The sequence below is a fragment of the Guyanagaster necrorhizus genome (assembly GCF_019112545.1).
Source record: "Guyanagaster necrorhizus MCA 3950 unplaced genomic scaffold BT62scaffold_14, whole genome shotgun sequence".
NCBI classification, from domain to species: domain Eukaryota; kingdom Fungi; phylum Basidiomycota; class Agaricomycetes; order Agaricales; family Physalacriaceae; genus Guyanagaster; species Guyanagaster necrorhizus.
Window position 1 is genome coordinate 484914 of NW_025064893.1, and position 18526 is coordinate 503439.

An 18526-nucleotide genomic window follows, 5' to 3' on the forward strand; every position below is an offset into this window, starting at 1 on the left:
TTAGAATATCTATCTATATTTTTTCTTTTCTGGTTGTTACTTCATCCGAATCCGAATCCCTTGAGAACATTGTCCCAACCGATGACTTGTGTTACAACGCAGCGATAACCATCACGTCCTTTCACCCGCAAGGACGTAGATGAGCACAATCCATTTGAATTTCGATGCCAATATTTGATATGCACCGCATCTTCGAACGACTGAAGATGTGCGCGCTTACCCTCGGAAACGAGGATTTCAGTATTGTCGAGAGTCGGTGCAGCAAACTCCAAGGCAGAATGCAGATCTCTAAGATCAGTTTTATTCGCTTTGACTTTCATAATTGGCTGTTAATACTGTCCATTACAAAATGAGTGGCCACTTACAGGGCCACAAGAGATACCGGGGACCCAAGTATTCGCTAGTTTTATCAGTTCCTCAAAGTTACCATCTTGGCTAGGGGTAGATATTGCACATGCGACATAGCGACGTGGTCGTCTTCAGTGGCATGATTGAGCATAGCCTCTAAGACAGCAGCATCTAGGTGGATATCTTTATCGACGGTGGGAGGGTTATCGATATCGCCATCTATTCTTCCAGAGGTAAAAGCGCTACGGAGACTTGAAATCCCTCGTTATGCTCGACCAATAAACACGCGAGCGTGGACTGGTCCGCTCATCATTTTTTTTCATGAACAGAATTTCTGAAGCTGTCGGACAGGGGCTGAGAGAGTACTGGAGCTGGAGTCGGATTTGGTGAAAGAAACAGAGGCAGAGCGTGCATGGTGCATGGGACATTGTACAGTCGTTCATGTTGTTCGTGTCAGATATCTTAAATCTCCTCTGTTAGTGGTACTAACCTGATCCCCGATTTGAAACCTCGACTTTTGCTGACCATCGAAGGAGCTTATGTAATTCAAGCCGTGGTTTTTAATATACTTCCCACCGGAAGTGGAGTTTACTCCCCATCCACCGCATCTGAATCCACCTCTAAGACTGTCTTCCTAACGGCCTCGGATGTCCGTCATCAATTTAGCCTCTGACGACTCTGAACTGAAGTCTACGATAAATACAATATAATATTCCCAGGAGTTATATATTATCCACGTCTCATTCTTGCTCTTTGATATCTGCTAGGCCACTACACCAGACAGCCGTAAGTAAGTAGAATATTGCAGAAACCATTGATCGGCGAAAGAGGTCAGAAACATCATTTAGGGCAGGTCATTCGACCCTTCTGACTCGGAACCTCAGGCTCTCAGAATGCAGATTAATTTCTTTACGATCAGCCCTCCAAGGACGCAACTTCACATATAATCACATTCTTATCATCATTGGACATATCATAATTGTATATACATACGCAGGGGGTTATATCAAATATCACATCACAAATCAAACTACTCAACTTTTGTTCAAAAGGAAAAAAAAGGGTACGTAAAAAAACGAAGATAACAAAACAGATACTACTACTTAAAGATCAATCAATCGCTCTTTACAGGGAAGGGGAGGGGGTACGACGACGCTCTTATCAAGTGGGTGGGGGTGAATGATGCCAAACAACAATATACAACGAGCATTCGAAGACTTTAGGCGACTTGAAAATGTGTCGAGTCGAACTTGGGGGAGTCTAGGGGAAAAAAAGATTGGGAGGGGGGGGACGGGTATGATGATGACTGGCTGGCTGGCTGGCTGGCTGGCTCATGACTGGAACGAAATATTGTGACTTAGCAAGATGCTCTGATAGATCTCCGCCTTCGTCCTCCACTGCTCCACCTCAAGGGTCAGCATCTCCACCCTCTCCTCAAGCTGCTGCTGATGCTCGAGCTTCCGCTTCCGGCTCTTCCGCGCCGCCAAAGTGTTTTGCCGCCGCTTGTACTCGATCAGCTCACGGTCCGTAGCGTCAGGGGGCGGAGGGTCGAGTTCGTCTTCCTCCTCATCCCCAAGCGCCGTCGACCGCGACCGCTTCTTGGCGAACGTCGCGGGAACTTCCTTCCTTGATGTCGCCGAGGGAAGAACGTAGCGCCGCGCCTGCGTGGGAGCATCGAGTGGTACCATGGTCTCGGGGGTGATGTTTTTCCGTGTGCCCGTCGCCCACGACTTGCGAGGAGCAGATTTTGTCGGTTTGGTGGCAGCGGGAGCAGCAGCGGAAGACGAGGGACGTAGGGCGGATGGGTCAGCAGAGAGGAGGGGAGAGGGGTAGACGGAAGCGGGATTTATGAAATCAACGGCCGGCGAGCTCGGGGACATTGTGTATAGTTTTGTGACATCCGGGAGCTGTGGAGCCTTCGCCGGAAGGGAAGGCGGTGCCGGAGCCGCCATGAGTTCTTCGTACGAGCGGAACATGGTCTCATCCCCTTCTGATATCAAGGGGGCTTCGTCTTGGAATATGGGGGTCGTGAGGAAAGAGTCTAGAGGAGTATCAAACGGCGAGGCTTCAAACGAGTCGAAGGTGTCACTGTAGGGAGTATCGAGCAGCGGCGATGTGCCCGCACCCGTAAGGAAGTTCCCAGCAGGGAATTCGTCGAGGTCCTTGAAAATGGGCGACGAGCCTAGCGAGAAGAAGTCAGTGAGTCAGTCATCTTCAAACAATAACCATGCCCAATCACCTAGCTCTTCGCTAAAGTCGTCGCCTGCTGTGGCCAGCAGGTCGGCCGGGGTTACCGTTAGTGACTGCATTGACGCTGGAGTGTCGACAGTCGAATTAGAAGATGATGGTTGATTTAACATAGCTAGATAGTTGCGCTGGAGAATCTCGAACTGCGAGAGTGGTGAAGGAACTGGTTTTGACTGGTTGTTGCGACGAGGTGCTGTATTCGGTGGCTGTGGAAGAACCGTTGGTATGCCATGCTGAGAGGCGAGATCTTGTTGATCAAACGATACCCGAGAAGGGGTAGACAAGGGGTGATTTATCAAGTCATGGTGGGGAGAAGGGAAGCTTGAAAGGGGACTTTCAAGAGGGGTCCCTGTTGAGGCATTACGAGTTGCCGATGACGACGATGGACACGAAGTGGCCGAGGTATTCACAAAGCGAACATCTTGGCTCTTAGTGATGTAAGCGTTGTGTCTGAGGTCCGAAATTGCGACGGGTAGAGAGGACGATGAAGATGGCGGCCTAGGCAACACTGAGGGCGACCTAGAAGGGCTGTTCAACATCATCAGCGTTGAGTTCATGAGCTCATCGTTGTCAGCAATGTTGGCCGGCGAAAACAGTAACGATGCTGGAGGCAAATGTCGCCATATGGTAATGCGCTCGGCAGTGTCTGCGCTTGCAGCCATTATTGAAGAATAAAATGCAGAAAATGGCGAACAAATAATTGATTGCTGCGCTAATTGCCCCAGCGTAGGCCAAAGCAGCAACACAGATCTTAACAGAAATTGACTCACGATTGACTCAATAGACACCTACTGAGCAAGTCAGACACCCCGAGCAGAAAAAATCTGCGCAAGCGTCGAGGTGAGAGTTGGGGGGGAAAAGAATTTAACGTCAGAAATGTGACTCGACCCAGATTATAAAGGTTATCCGTCCACAGCTTTAACTTCAAACTCCGCTATCCCATCGACTCGGTGCCTTCCGAGGCTGTTCCGGTACCCTTTCCATGCATTCAAGCGCCTATCTAGCGTTCAAAAATTTCATTTCCGACCTCGATGCTGTGCTTTACGAGCCCTCGTGTCCTCAAAATCTTCCCATTGAATCTCAATGTCTGACTCACGTTTTCCAAGATTCGAGTCATATATCTCAGTGGCGCATCCGGGACTGCCAAAAGGAGTTATCTTACCAATCATCCGTGACTTCCTTGCTGACAAAAACAGGCGTCAAGATCGCGCTTGATCCTTCTCTGGACGGCCTCATGGTGCAGCGCCTCAGACCCAAGTATTAGATGACCGTCCCGACGCATTCCCGCTTGCAACGTGCTGAGCCTGCAGTGTCTGTAGCAACCGGATGACAGTGGCGGGACCCTGCGGTGCTCGTCGAGCCCAGTCATACGGGATGTTATCACCGCCCGAGGGAACGGTACACTCCTGAATCTACATAGAAAGGAGCGCCGCAGCCGTAAGGATTTGTCAAGTGCACATGTGGAGCATAGGCGCGCGGGCCGCAGGCTCCTGAGAAGAATCGGTGAATGGAACAGAGCGCAGCCAGTGAGCGCACGCCAGACTGCGTGATTCAAAGGAAGCCTGATAACCATCGATGAAAGAGCACGCAGCTAACTAGAATTGGGCTTTATGAAACACCGAAAGATGTCGATGAAACTCAGACACTGATTGTATAAACAGAACTGGCGAAAAAACAATTAAGCGAGACCTGTGTGTCATGTTAAGACTTCGAAGCTCGAGATGCGCTTCGAAAGATGTCATGATGATGCTGGCGCTGGGAAGAACAGATTCTGAAATCAACGGCACAGAGTGGGAAAAAATGCCAGAAAAGAGCGTGTTCAAGGTTCGAAATTCCTCGCTCCAGACAGAGACATAGTGGATGAAAGGTAAAAAGAAAGCGCAGTGCAACCCAGAGACTCAAGAAAAGCAAGCGCAGTATGGCTCAGCGCTCAGTGATTAAAAAGCCTCCGCATCGTGAGAAGGACACGAAATCTGATAGGCGTGCTTGCGAGGGGGGGAGGGGGAGGGATGGTAGGGTGCAGGCGAAAGGCAAGCGTATCCCTCCATTACAAGAAAGTCCACCAGTCCAGTCCAAGTCCTTTATATACCCAGACCGGCTTTTCGGGGGTGAGTCACCACCGGAACCACGATGACGCGATGGACGCGTTGCATCATGTGATGTGAGTCAAATCGGATTTGCCGAGCCCGCCAAGGCCGGCCGGAGCAAACTGCCAAGTGAAAAGACCCTCCTGGCCGTCCTCAGGACTGCTGATGAACTTGGGTATCTTGGACTTCGACGAAGGGAGCACGAGACATGTCTGTCGTAAGTACGACTACAGCGTCACATATTCCTGTATGTGGTTCGCTATTAGCACCGCGAAGGATAGCTTTAGTAGCAGCAGCAGCTCTGTTGAGGCCTTTGCTGGTGTCAGCGAAGTAGTTTCTTGATCTCGTTGGAGAGATGAAGAGCGGCTGATGAAGCGGCTGCTTCCTGCATCTTCAGGTCATCTATATCCTCAGCGAACGTGGGGTCTATCCCACTGACAGCAGACTGAGAGGCTAAACAAATGTTGTGATATCCAAGCGCTCGTGCTTTGGCATGAGATATGACCTCATCGGTTGTTCTTGTTAAATCGAACTCATCAGCGAACCGATGGCGAGAAAGCACCACGGACCGATCTAAACCTTCAAACACTCAGTAAGCGCAGAAACGCGGATATCACGAAAGATAGCACCACTCACGAGATCTCAACATCGTTGAAGCATGTATAACACAACGCTCAGATTAGGGTGGACCACATAGGCGTGATAAAAGGGTGAGAGTCTTGTTGCATCCGTTGAAGCGAGGACGCTGTTTCTAGAAATGATATCTAGAAAACCGAAAAGTCGCGCATCTGTTCCTGAAAAGTCGTGACTGTTCGGTTCATCAAGAGTTTCCAAGAGGAAAGGCGCCTTAGAAGGACATTCGCCTCCAGAGGTATAGCGAGGCAGGGGCTTCGAAAGAAGCCTGGAGAGTGGCTGCACTTCTATGGGCACGGCGAGTCCGTTACAACATGGTACAATTCTGCCGGAAGCATAGAACAAATTATTCCGAATTACAGCTTATCATTAAACGAAAATATAGCTGGTAACTCACAATGGTAAGGACACGCGGTCTGAGGCCGAATCGCTAAGCTGCAACAGCCACCATTGAAACCGAAAAGCATCCGGGCTGCTCTTTAGGGCAGGTTGCTACGCGACTGAAACTTCCCCTTCAAATAGCTTGAATCGGCACTGCAATTTTTTTTTTTTTGACTCTATTGGCCTTAGCCTACTACCTTGAATCATCAGAAATATCTTTCTGAGCGCTATGCGCATGCTCCAACGTGTACCAAACAATTTGCCTCTTTCGAATTGCCTGTGCGAACGGTCCTATGCAGAGTAGAAGTCAGTACCAATTAGCAATGTAAACCCATATCAGTCAGATTGAAACGCTACGTAAAACACACATCAGTACGATGAAAAGAAAAGGTGGTGGTACACATATTCAGAAGACATCGCAACATACAGCATCGACCGAGAACCAAAGCAAACAGTGAACTTGAAATGGAAGCGTGTGGAAGGAGATAGATATCGCAGCGGATTGGGTGAAGCAGACATTCGGAGAGGAACAATGTACAACAAGGTCATAAAAAAAGAAAGACACAGGATCGACTTCGAATGTCGGACTAAGAAGTCACGCTAAAGGCCCCCCATCGTCTGCCATCGCTGGGCAGGACTTTCAAGGCCCTTTCCTTCACTTTGATAGCGCAGCTCCTACACGTGTATATGCGCTGGGAGGCATTTGCAGTAATCTTCCACTCGTGCTGGCCGTCGGGTATGCTGCTGCACTTCGGATAGTTTGAAGCAACAGGTTCTCTCGGCTTTTCGGGATGAGGAGTCGCTTGCTGAGGAGAAGGATGAGGAGACATGGAAGTGGAAGGCCTCGAAGAAAAAGCGTCGCTCGTATTGGTGTTTCGCCCTGATGTTCGATGTGTACTGCGCCGAGGACTGGAAGACGAAGATGCTGCGTTCGTGGCTCTTGCCTTTTCAGCACGTCGTGTGGTGGGAGGGGGCGTTGGTGGAGGAGACGAGAGGTGTGGACTCACGGGCCTTGCGAGAATAGGTTCCAAGTTGTCCGTGCTCAATCCGAAGGACGGGCGAAGACCCCGTCTAGGGGGACCAGGACGAGATATTGGAGATGGTGGAAGTAGGTCCTCGTCTGCAGGCAAAACAGCGTCATCGGACACTGAGGGCATGGCGGCATCCGAATCGCTATCAGCACCTGTAAAGGCTGTGAACATCCTGAGCTGGCGAGCGGCAAGAGACCCACCGTCGACCACAGATGTGGCTGATGCATAATATGACGAGTTATCCTCTGTCCCTTCATGGCAGGCCGGAATCAGAGGTTTCTGAGTCGTACCAACACTAATCGGTGTAATTCCAGATCGTACTAACATGAGTACAACCAAAGTCAGAAAAAGCAACGAGTCTGCAATGTCGGAGATTCGGGTAACTTACAGCCTTTGATGTAATTCAGCCATCGAAGACCCAACCACGAGAACGCAGGCTTTCTGTTCTCGTATCCAACAGAATACCTTGATAAGATCTTAGTGTATGACCTTGACAGGAGAGGGAATCCTTCTCTACCAGGCAGACGCCCGAAGCATGAGCTTAGGTGGGTCATCGAGGATATGTTTGACAGCTATATGCGTAGGATGAGTCTTCTCATGTAATTGACCAGTCTGAACATACAAAAGTAATGTTGAATGTATTCCTGTCGAACCCTTTCGGCAGCAGTCTCATTATCTTTGGCGCTACTAGATCTTGAAGACTGGCTATCTATAGGAGTAGCAGAGGTACCATTAGACAGAGCCATCTTATCACTACGTCAGTCAAAGATGGGTACCTTTGTTCTTTTTATCACTGGTAATAGCGCGGTGCAGCGCTTGGTTAAACGCCCCCATAGATCTGCGACCTTCAGCAATGCATCTGTCCCAGTCTTCGCGCGGTGCGATCCCCTCGAGAATCAAGTCGGGATCACATTGAAAGTCGTCTTGCGAATCGCCAGGAGGATTCGGAACAAGACTCTGAAGCTGCTCGATAGGATCCCTCCAGTGATCGGACCTTGGTGCATGCCTCAGTGTTTTGAGTGCATAGAACTCCTTCTTGACAGATTCGATGTCCTCGCCGGTCTTGGCAATATCCTGTTAATCCACGTTTCAATGCTCGAAATTTAACAACAGGGATAATATACGCACTAGCGCTTTCTCAATAAGTGGAACAAGACCAGCACAGTACGCTTGATCGGCAAGCTCCTCTGTCTTCCCCACTTGACTCATCCAAGCATTAGACATTTGACCGAGAAGGCGACTTCCTCGAAGATTCATAAAGACATTGACCGCATCTTTGTTCATCTGTGACAGGCTCGCATATGCATTAGAAGACGCGTCATCTTCACTGAATGGCGTGGCATATGCACTGTATGACTCGTCGTCGTCGTCGTCACTGGAAGACGTATCATCTTCAACTAGGGTCGTACTGGGACCGGACGGTGTCGGGTCCGATTTCAATTTAGGTCGACGTATTTCCTCAGGGTCCGGGACAAGATCTGGGTCCTTGATAATAAGATAGCGGTCTCCATCCAGGTCACTGCGATGATGTCAGAGTCTACTTCCCCATCGCAGTGACGCGGTACGCACCCGCCGCCCATCTGGTTAGGCTCGCTATACCCTCCTTTACCGGCAAATACTAAGAAGGAATAAGGAATGGAGAAGGTGCAAGCCAAAATGTTGACGCATACCAACGCAATTGGTGAGATGCGATAACTCAGGGATGTTTACGGCTTCCAATCGTCGTAGATCTTTTAGAGGGCAAGTCAGTTCATGGAAAATGAACATCGTTCATGGTACCAACCACCGGGGGAGTAGGCAGGATTCCTGCCGACAACGAATGTCCCGACCTGCGGTCCTCCTTGATAAGGTCGGTTGATGTATATCTGACCTTCCTCCAATATTCCAAGCTCGTCTACGACTCCAAACAGATAGGCCGAGTCCTCCGATCTCACTCAAAAGAATGCCTACAGTGAAGAATAGATGAAAAACAAACCTTTACACGAATGTGCAATTTCGTACGGAGAGCGTCCAGCGAACGTTTTTGGAATTGCTTCAATAGACACGCGAGATGCCCTTCGTTCAAATCAAATCCAGCGAGAAGCATCTCGGATACTATAAGGATGCATGAAGATCAGAGATCAGCTGACATATATTGGTTGACTGTACTTACGTTCTTGGTCGAAGTCTTTTCCTTCTGAATCTAACTCTCCACCCACACAGTCCATCGCCTTTTGTCTATTGACCATGATCTGCTCGAGGTCATCAAGTTGCTTCCGAAGAAGAGATTCGAAGACCTGTAGTACGCATCTTAAATATAGCATAAGCAGACACCTAAAACTCAAATATACCTCAAACGAAATTCCCAAGGTCATCAGAAGGACGATGAACTGAATACTGAGCCTAGCACTACGGGGCGGACGATTGATATCTCGAACTTCGAGCGTCGAAGGTCCGCCTTCATATTTGAACATGGAGCGGCGATAGGCGACTTTAGCCCCAGCACTGCCGCAAATGTGGTCGAAGTCCTCGTCCTTGTACCTGACGAACAATCCCTTTATGCCCCCCAGTCGTATTTGAAAGACTATATGGGGAGTTAAAAGTCTAAATGGAAAACGGACAGGAGACATTTGAGGACCCACCACAGGTGTCCTCACTCGCCCCAATGGTAGAGCAGACTTGTTTAGCGAATGAGTCGCGTATCATACCACAGCTACGACCTTTAAGAACCTGGGAAGTGGTAAAATGCGGTATGAGACGCACCCGTCGCTACAGTCGGAACCATCATTGGCTATGAGGTCATCCAGGAGATAACGTTCCTCCAAGCCAACCTATCGGCGCTAGTAAATGGGAAGAAATTAGAATGTCATGTTAGTACGCACCTCAAGCGACGGATCGGTCGAAGAGAAAGACAACCCCAAACGTGCGGCATACTTTCCATATCCGTGCAGCCGATACACGGAGTTCAAGTCTCCAAATGCAGCCTTGAGACTGTGCACCGTCCAGTCTTCCCTTTCTTGAAAGAAAAGGACACGGCTTTCTTTCAATTGACTTTCAGTATACCCAAAGAAGATATACCTCCGCGGAATCAGATTAACATAATGGCGGAGTTGAATTATAGTTTAGGGCTCACTTCTTGCTTCCGATAGTAATGCCGCTCTTGATCTTATCCGCAAGGAGCTGCCGGACAAAATTGTCTTTCAGCGTTGTCGGGAAGCTCACCTTCAAGAATCGCCCGTTGTCGCTGATAAGGCGGGTCGCCCTAGACGACGAAATAACATCCTGGGTAATCTGAAAACTACCAGTATTGTCGAAACGAAGATGAACAATTGGAAAGGACTTAGATAGAGAGGCCTTGGCCGACATGGGGCTGAGGGCCAACCTTGACGCCGAGAGTCGCACCTCGTCGAAATTTGAATTTTCCGTTTCGAAAGGTAAACATCACATGACAATTCCTTATCTGTCGACCACATGACCGTGTCCGTAGCGGCTGCAGTACTGCTGTAGTTTTCTTCGGGTCCGAGGTCGGCCTCTTTCTTCAGAAATGACATTGTGAGCAAGTTTTCGACTGCCCAGTCCCTATCTAAACTTGTTTCTTTTACGACAAAATTCAAATAGCAGCCTTGAAACGTTGACTCCCTTCATCGCCTTCGCGTCGCGTCCACCACGCGCTGTTTCCCCCCTTTTCTCATCTTCTGCTACTAATATCTATAAAAGTAGGAATTATGTGTATTGAGTTCCCAAAAGTTGCCTCCATAGACCACCAGACCATACATATCCGTGACGACCCGTTTCTCCGAAATCATTATCAATGCTAAGTATTTGGCCCGATAGAATGAATTCTACCTGCATTCATCCTTAATGTGACTGTGAGAAACTACTTATTCTATATTTCTACGACTTATGATGAGTGCTCTGCCACTTTCTCATTTGTTATTAGAGCGCTCCGTGGTTGATCATTATGAGGCAGCCTTGGATTTTTGTTTCTTTCAACTACCACAAACATACCAGAGGTATCAGCCATGGACTAAAAAGAAAAACGGCCTCAAAAGCTCAGCGCTGCTGGATACAGAATGTTTGGCTTCATCAACCACTCCAGCGCAGCATCACTACCAATCTCGATCGTACTTCATATTCCATGAGTTGATGTGGATGAGGTACGGAAATTGGACGAATGCGCCCAACGAAGGAATAGGCGGCAGTGCCAAGGTTAGACACTTCCTATCACCGACCCATCTCATGCCAACTTGGAAATCGGATTCTGGATCGGTCGACTCAAAGGCAGAAGCATACCGGAAAAGCCTTCATCCTCGGCCATGGTACTTGTTCCTCCCAACTTCTTGGCCCGAGCCACTCGTGGTAATGATCAGGGCATGCTTTTCATCAAACGTGGCTTTCGGAAACAAAAAATATGCGTGCGTGAGAATGACTGATGACATTCATGGGGACAGTTGCAACAATGTTGAACATATAATCAGAGAGATATAGGATGCTTACTTGAGTGAAAAGACAGAATGACTTCCATCAGAGACTTCTTAGAGGTGATCAACTGAACTTTGATGCCATTGCGAGAAAAATCATAAACGTCTGTGATACCGCGACAGTGGTATCCGGTCAGAAGCAAATTCTCATGACATACTCTGATAGCCTCCGATACCCAGCTAACAACCTCGAAAAAATCCCCCTTTTACCTGTCACGCGGATTGAACGCGTATCCGGCTGTCAGCAAGAACTGTCCAACCATGCCACTCGACCTGGAGATGGGTATGCCAAATTCAGTTTGGAGGAGGCGGAACTTGTTCGTTTCCACCTCAGTAAAGTAGCGGGAGAGCAGCTTCCTGAGTTGGATGGTAAAATATAATTCCACTGCTGCCTTTTTGGGAGAGCACAATTAAGTGGAAGAAAAGGATGAATATCTAGAAGAGCTGGTAGTAGTAGGACACTGGTCGTTCAATATGGAGTTCGCGAAAAGGTTGATCAGGAGTTCCAATTAATCGCGTATCAACCTGCCCTCAAGAGCACGTGGTGTTATGGGCTAGTAACACGCGATGATATGTTTCTGAGTAACACGACTGAGGCTGGTTCCTTGCTGTTGGAAATCCTTGGTGTTGCACAGGGTAGACTCCAGGCTGGTAAGGCCAGATTGTATGAACTTCTTATTCTACAGCTCCTACAGAGCTTGTATTTATACTCTCCAGGCTTATATCTAGAATTTACTACAACTTTCTCTTTCTCTCGAGCTTACTCATCAACTCTCGGCATGATGCCGGATTGCCCTTTCTAGAACTTTCCGGCAAAATCCCAACACTTGCAAATGGAAATTCATTTCGCTTTTAGACATTAAATTTTTGTCCCTTGTCTCGTACTCATCTTTCCGGTACCAAAGAGAGCAACAACTTTGAGATCCTCCCTGCATGGTTGCGAAAACGAAATAAAACTTGATTATGATGAGGACGTATATCTGGGTGGGAGTCGAACCCATACAGGTGTGCTCAGACGGATGCACTACGAACCCTCCCTTGGCGTAACGATCTTTGCAACTATCTCTGATTCCAAGCAACTGATGAAAATTTCTTCCTCTTTCGTAAGGATAATATGGGAAGAAAGTGGGTAGGACACGAAAGGTACATGATTTACATAGGCGAATCATGGGTGGTATAGACAGAGAGCCTCTTCTCATGGCAATGATCTCGCACAGCCTCCGAGTACAACACAGGTTGTGCGAGTTAAAGAATCTGTTCCTCGACTGGTTATCTGCCGCGTCTCACTCGATACATGCCCAAAGTGTACGGAGACTTGCTCTCTAGGAACAGAGCGGATGCCGTCGACCTCGAGGATGAATTGATAGCATTGATGCCGGGGCGAAGCAGCACGTACTGGGGTCTTACGGTGAAGATATCCTCAGGAAAGCATTCATTTGAAAGGATGGTGATATTGTCTGGAATACGCTCAAAGCGATTGAGAATGAGTTTCTCCACATGATGGCTGAGAATCGAGTAATGGAACCTCGTTCACGTCGGCGCACTGGAAGTCAACGGTACATTTGTCATGGATAGGTTTTTCTGTTATTGAACGATGCGGTCGCGTAAAGAACTGGCATTGTTATTGATGACAGGGATTCACTGAAGATACTGCGGCACCCTCGCCCTTAGAAAAAGCATACGAAGAGCGTATATATGAGTCTCAGTCCGTCCTTCCAAGCGCATATATCCGCTTTGCAGACACGCCGTGCGCTGAAAGAGAATCTGAATTTCCGGTGGGAGTGGGGCTGACTAGATCAGTTCATGCGGGGATTTTGTCGTCCATGCTGAGCATGTTGTGCCGCTCTGACAGAATGAATAGCTCAAATCCTGGGCGCCAGTGTCAATATTGACGGGATAGTAAAAGCTGCGAGGACGACGTACGCCCGCCTTCCCAAATCAACAGGTTAGCCAACCCTGAATTTTGCGCTTTGCAGTCCAGTATGTTGGGCGCCAGTACAGACAGGACAAGGAACGAGGAGAGAGAACGTGCATGCTGCTCTTGATAGTCAGCGAAGCAGTACGAGAAAGAGAGGAAAACAGAACCATTTCCTGGGCCTGCCACTATTTCCCTTCTTCGACGTCTGGAGAGGTAAAGGTCCTGGAAAGAGAGGCGCAACGACGAAAAGAGGAACACTGTTATGTGGAGGGCTTCATGGACGTTGAGGGTAAGGAAGGAAAGAGGCTGTGACTCGGAATGTGACGACTCGGATATCGGGTGGGCCCATCGAGTTCGTCGCCATCCCTCTCTCCTTTTCTTCCATCATGACGACGGCGCTCACTCCCAGCCCCGTCCTCCTTTTGCATCAACTGACGCCCACGCAAGAACAACCGGAATTTCCTTGATGAGCGCCTTGGAAGAACGGACCCATATCTACCGATGGGACTTCGAAAAGGCGTTGGAAGGGTACGGATACGAACCCGTTTCCATCGCACACGGAGCTGAAGAAAACTTTTAGGAATACCTGTAGTTTCACTGTGCGTGACCAGCTCAACCATCCGATTGTCCACGCTCATCATCAGTCGATATACTCAGTTGGAGTATTTATCGAACAAGGCGAGCGACCGAGGATAGTCACCGATTGTGCCAGACCTAGCGGTGAGGTGGGAGCATCGTAGTGTCGTCATCTTCGTCGTCGTTCGTTAGTCCCAGTGGGCTGAGCGCCGTATGGTCGCTATCATTCGGACCTCTTGCTAGACAGGAAGCTCTCCCGGGTCGTCAGTGCCCGTGTGTAGGTGCGTCTGTTCATCAATACAGCCATAGGATCTCTTCATAACAACTCTCCTAGCTGATGATGCATAGCGTAACCTGAACGGTATGCACCAGAGTACCTTGCATTTCTGCGGGATCTTCCTAAATCGTATTGCGGTTTGCCGAGCTAAGTCAACAAGAACCACCAAGAGTACTGAGGAACAACGCGTCATCTGGGAACTCCTCTAAAATAGAAGGCCCATCATTCAGGATAGAGGGCAGGTATCAAGCCAAAACAGATGGATCCATGGACGACTGATTGTGAAGTGTCGGCGTGCTGAGGGACTCTGCATCGTGTTCTGACATGCTCACCATAGTTTTCTAGCAATGACATCTTGCATTTTACAAGGTATTCCCCTGTCCCTCTAGGAATGAATATAGACTGAGAGAAGTATGGCACTGGTGACCACACAAAAGAGGACGATCAGGGATGTCATCCAGCTGGGACCTATGATGGGGATGGTGGGTAAAGCACTGGAGAAGATGGTGGATTTGGATATCACCCGCATCGGGATTCCCAGCAAGGCTGAGGGTATGAGTGGTCTGGTGTTGTCGTCATCAAACCCGATGAGCCAACCCGTAAAGAATCAAGTGATTCTGTGTTGGGTTTGTTCATCGTTCGCGACGCGACGCCAGATCTCATCAACCCTTTTGCTGAGCAAGTGGTCCTCCTGTCCATATTGATATCGGCGTCGGACAGACTGTAGAGAATTCATAGCAGAATCCAAATCGTCTTATATCGCGCTCCTCCACACCACAGCTCGCTCGGTCACGGTAATGTCTTTCCTTGTTTCCAATGAGTTTGATGTCTCTGTGCTAAAGATTGTCCTGCTCATCAGGGTCTCGCCAGTAGGACTCCAGCACATCTGTCTGCCTTTATGAGGCCTCCATGATCCTTTGTCTGAAGGCTACGTTGGTGAATCCTAAAGCATGCAAGGCGTCAAGGTACAAGTATCAGTCGTGTCCCCTTGCTCATTGAGACCATACTCACAAGCACATAGGTCCAGTCCCGTATCCGAGACATGATTATTTCGCTTTTTGCGCTGTAAGACGAATGTACGCGTTCTCGACCTTGACATAACTCTCAAATGGTCACCTTTCTCTGAGTCAAACCTTCGAGCACAAGAATACTCTGGTGCAAGATCCCGCGAGGCGATCGGCGATGCTACATTGAAAATTGTAACGAGCGGAGCAAAGCAAGCATACCATTGAGGTCGGAAGTGACGGAGCGTCTTTTGCAGTATCTGGAATTGTAAATGACCTCGAATCTTCGGTTTCTTTCCGAGTATCCGGCAAACCAGAAAGTAATTGAAAGGTAAATTCTTCCCTTGTTCAATATCTCCTGCCTGGACTGAGGACTCTGGAATCAGTTCATCTTGACCCAGTTTCTGGTCCGCTGTGAGAAAATCTTTATCGGCAATCAATATTCGGTGTCCTCGGTGGGCACATCACTGTTAGTGAAGGAAGTGGACTGGATCCGCTCTTGCTTGACGCTGTGATTGACCTGTTGAATTGCAGAATTGTGCAGGACCAAGCTTAGTCGGACTAATCACGAATGAACGGACTTCTCCGCACGGACCCTGACATTTCAACTACTTTGCCACCGCTGTTCTCCAGTTCCGCCACATTACCACTTTTCGATCCTCATTCTGCGGTGAGCTACGACCACTGACATCTTAATAAGCTATGTTCTGACTTGAGAAATCTACAGGCTCGAACACTCTAGCTCCATTTCTCAGCGAAATTTCTTTTCAGCCACCGATCAGCCACCAGTCATGTCGTCGTCTGCTCGTTCCATCACTCATTGGTGAGAGCTGTTCGTCAGCTCGTGTAGTTCCAGCATGACTGCCGGCGTCCACTCGGTCACACTCCAGCCAACCCCCGTTGCCAGGAACGAAGACCGATTTGTCGTGCAAGAATGGCTCATCGATGGCAGACGGTGGAAATTGTTGCGGGACGACACAAGTACCTGATGTCAACCTTATATAAGCATAGACAGTTTTGTCCTGAGTCGACGGTCAATTGCTTTTAAGCAATTGACCGTCGTACTCAGGTAAGTAGTAGTCATATGTACCTCTGCCTTTAAGCAATTGACCGTTGTACTCAGTCTGGCCTATTATCCACTGCGTAAAAGTAACCTGCCTGCAACAGGTTATGGGCCCCATGCTTTAAGGCCTATTTCGAGTTTTTTTTTCCTTCGCATCTTGCTTGTGCCCTGCTATTTCTCCATCAGTCATTTCACTACTGAAATGATATCACCACATACATCATGCCATCCTTCGACACAATCAAAAAAGGCTTTGACAATCTAAATGCCTCCAACTATGGCGAGTGGGAAGAAAACATGTCGGCCCTACTCAAAACTCGCTGCGAGTACCTTATCACCATTGGCCGTGACCCTGAACCAGAGTTTGCAGACCCCAAGAAGCCAACATATCAGGAGAGGAAGGACTGGAAGGACTGAAAGGAGACTCAGGTATGGGCTGCTGGCACAATCTACCTCTGCCTTGATGAATCCCAGAAGGCTCATGTCAAGAGCTGTCTTGACGATCCAGAGAGGATGTGAGACACATTAAAGGCACACCATCAGCAAAGAAAACTGGCGACTCGATTTGTAGCCTACAACAGCTTCTTCAATCTCAAGAAGGAGACAGAAGAATCACTTCCAGACCTTGCCAGTCGGAGCACTCAAATCATGAGTCATATCTGTGCTCTGCATCCTGCTTATTTTGGCCTCTAGCAGTTAGAAGAAGAGCTTCTTGTTATGGCCCTGATTCATGCACTTCCTCAGCCCAAATTTGGAAACTTCGTCACATCACTATTCCTTCTCTCCGATAAACTCACTCTCAAAGGACTCTGCACTGCATTTCACAATGAAGAAAACAATCAGAAGCTGCGTGCTGGTGATCCAGCAGTCTCTGTCACTCTCAAAGCCACACCTTTTCATTCAGCCACAAATTGGGCTACCAATGCCGCTGCAAAATGTGGATGGTGTCTTCGTGAGAATCATGCAGAAGAAGAATGTATAACCAAGAAGTTTTCACTCAAACGGAACCATGAACATGCTGCTGACTGTACTGCTGGGAAGCATCATCACAAGGGGGCTGGAAAGAAGGACTTGGAAGCTGCTAACTCTGCTGAAATGAAGGAGGAGACTGCTAGCCAAGCAAGTACTGATTTATCATCACTTGCTATGTCTCATTGGAATACCAATACAGGTGCTTCTCATCATATGACCCCTCACCGACAATGGTTCTGACTCTATGCTCCACATGTTGTTTCCATTTGTCTGGCAGACAATTCAGTCATTTATTCAGCAGGGGTTGGGTCAGTAGTATTGGAGCCAGAGATTAAGGGGGAGAAAGGCTCAGTAGTGGAACTTCTTGATACATTACATGTACCAGCATTGAAAAGTAATCTCTTATCACCCTATCATCTTACACAGGAAAAGGGATTTAGAATCTCAATCACTGGATCAGATGTCACTTTCAGCCAGGGTGAAAAGATCTGATTCACAGCAACTATAAATGAGAGCAATATTAGATATATCAATGCTACCACACATTTGTTCTCAAAATTGACCACTATCATTGCAAACTCAAGTTCTACAAGTATCTGCCAGATGGACAACACACTTTGGCACAGACATTGCTGTCATCGAAACATGGACACTATATGGCACATGCATACAAAGCAGCTAGTAACTGGAATGAAGTGAGAGTCAGATCCCCCAACTGATCTTATCTGCATACCATGCCTCGCTGGCAAACAGCATTGCCACAATGTCCCTTGTGGCCCCTCAGAGCAGAAGAAACACCTTCTTGAGTGAGTATACAGTAATATCAAAGATCCAATGCCTGTCGCAACTTCAGAGAGCTATTGCTACTGAATAACATTCATCTGCAGTGCATCTGACACTTGGGCTGTCACACCTCTGAAGTATAAAAGTGATGCCTTTAATGCCTTCAAGCAGTTCAAAGCATATGCAGAGAATACCCACCCAGGACTCAAAATCATTGAGTTTCAGGAAGATAAAGGTGGTGAATATATGAGAAAGGAGTTTGTCAACTTTTGTGCTGAGCATGGGATCAAAAGGTGACATACTGAACCCAATGAACCATACCAGAATGGCATAGCAGAATGAGCCAACTGCACAATTGCAGAGGCCATCACTGCCATGCTAAATGAGTCACATCTCCCACCATCATTTTGGTATCTCACTCTCCGAGTATTCATTCATGTCTGAAATCACATCCCCACAGATCCTCTTCCAAACACCACACCCTTCACAGAATGAGACCCAAATCACTGAAAACCAGATATATCTTACTTTCGTGTGTTTGGATGTCTTGCATATGTGCTAGTATGAAAAAAAGGACATCGAGCATTAGAGTCACACACCCAAAAATGTATCTTTGTTGGATATCCAGAGGGAGTAAAAGGCTGGCTATTCTGGAACCCTTCTACACAGTAGTTCATCACCTCCAGCCATGCTATATTCGATGAGTATGTATTTCCTGGAAATCACAAAAATATTATAAATCCTCT

General features: G+C 48.0%; 4 protein-coding genes across 4 annotated transcripts; 2 read left to right on the plus strand and 2 right to left on the minus strand.

Moving 5' to 3' along the window:
- Positions 1-1694: 1694 nt before the first annotated feature.
- BT62DRAFT_858561 (uncharacterized protein) lies at positions 1695-2084 on the minus strand (the record flags this gene model as incomplete). Its single annotated transcript, XM_043182489.1, has 1 exon — positions 1695-2084. A coding segment is annotated over one exon (390 nt), but the record flags the coding sequence as incomplete, so codon positions are not given.
- A 1493-nt stretch (positions 2085-3577) lies between these two features.
- Positions 3578-4729, plus strand: BT62DRAFT_1006553 (uncharacterized protein; the record flags this gene model as incomplete). Its single annotated transcript, XM_043177257.1, has 4 exons — positions 3578-3832; positions 3915-4141; positions 4257-4419; positions 4475-4729. The coding sequence occupies 4 exons, from the start codon at positions 3578-3580 to the stop codon at positions 4727-4729; spliced, it is 900 nt and encodes a 299-aa protein (XP_043039055.1).
- A 2760-nt stretch (positions 4730-7489) lies between these two features.
- On the minus strand, positions 7490-10072 carry BT62DRAFT_896987 (RdRP-domain-containing protein; the record flags this gene model as incomplete). Its single annotated transcript, XM_043183282.1, has 13 exons — positions 7490-7801; positions 7856-8049; positions 8143-8246; positions 8297-8345; positions 8398-8457; positions 8511-8649; positions 8703-8821; positions 8880-9003; positions 9058-9290; positions 9349-9419; positions 9470-9537; positions 9589-9784; positions 9840-10072. The coding sequence occupies 13 exons, from the start codon at positions 10070-10072 to the stop codon at positions 7490-7492; spliced, it is 1902 nt and encodes a 633-aa protein (XP_043039056.1).
- Positions 10073-12964: 2892 nt separating this feature from the next.
- On the plus strand, positions 12965-13428 carry BT62DRAFT_932669 (uncharacterized protein). Its single transcript, XM_043186398.1, has one exon. The coding sequence runs from the start codon at positions 13220-13222 to the stop codon at positions 13415-13417; it is 198 nt and encodes a 65-aa protein (XP_043039057.1). The 5' UTR covers positions 12965-13219; the 3' UTR covers positions 13418-13428.
- Positions 13429-18526: the final 5098 nt, after the last annotated feature.

Bases quoted from the DNA above. Each gene is read 5' to 3' on its own strand.
- BT62DRAFT_932669 (XM_043186398.1), top strand. From the start codon at position 13,220: ATGCTGCTCTTGATAGTCAGCGAAGCAGTACGAGAAAGAGAGGAAAAC.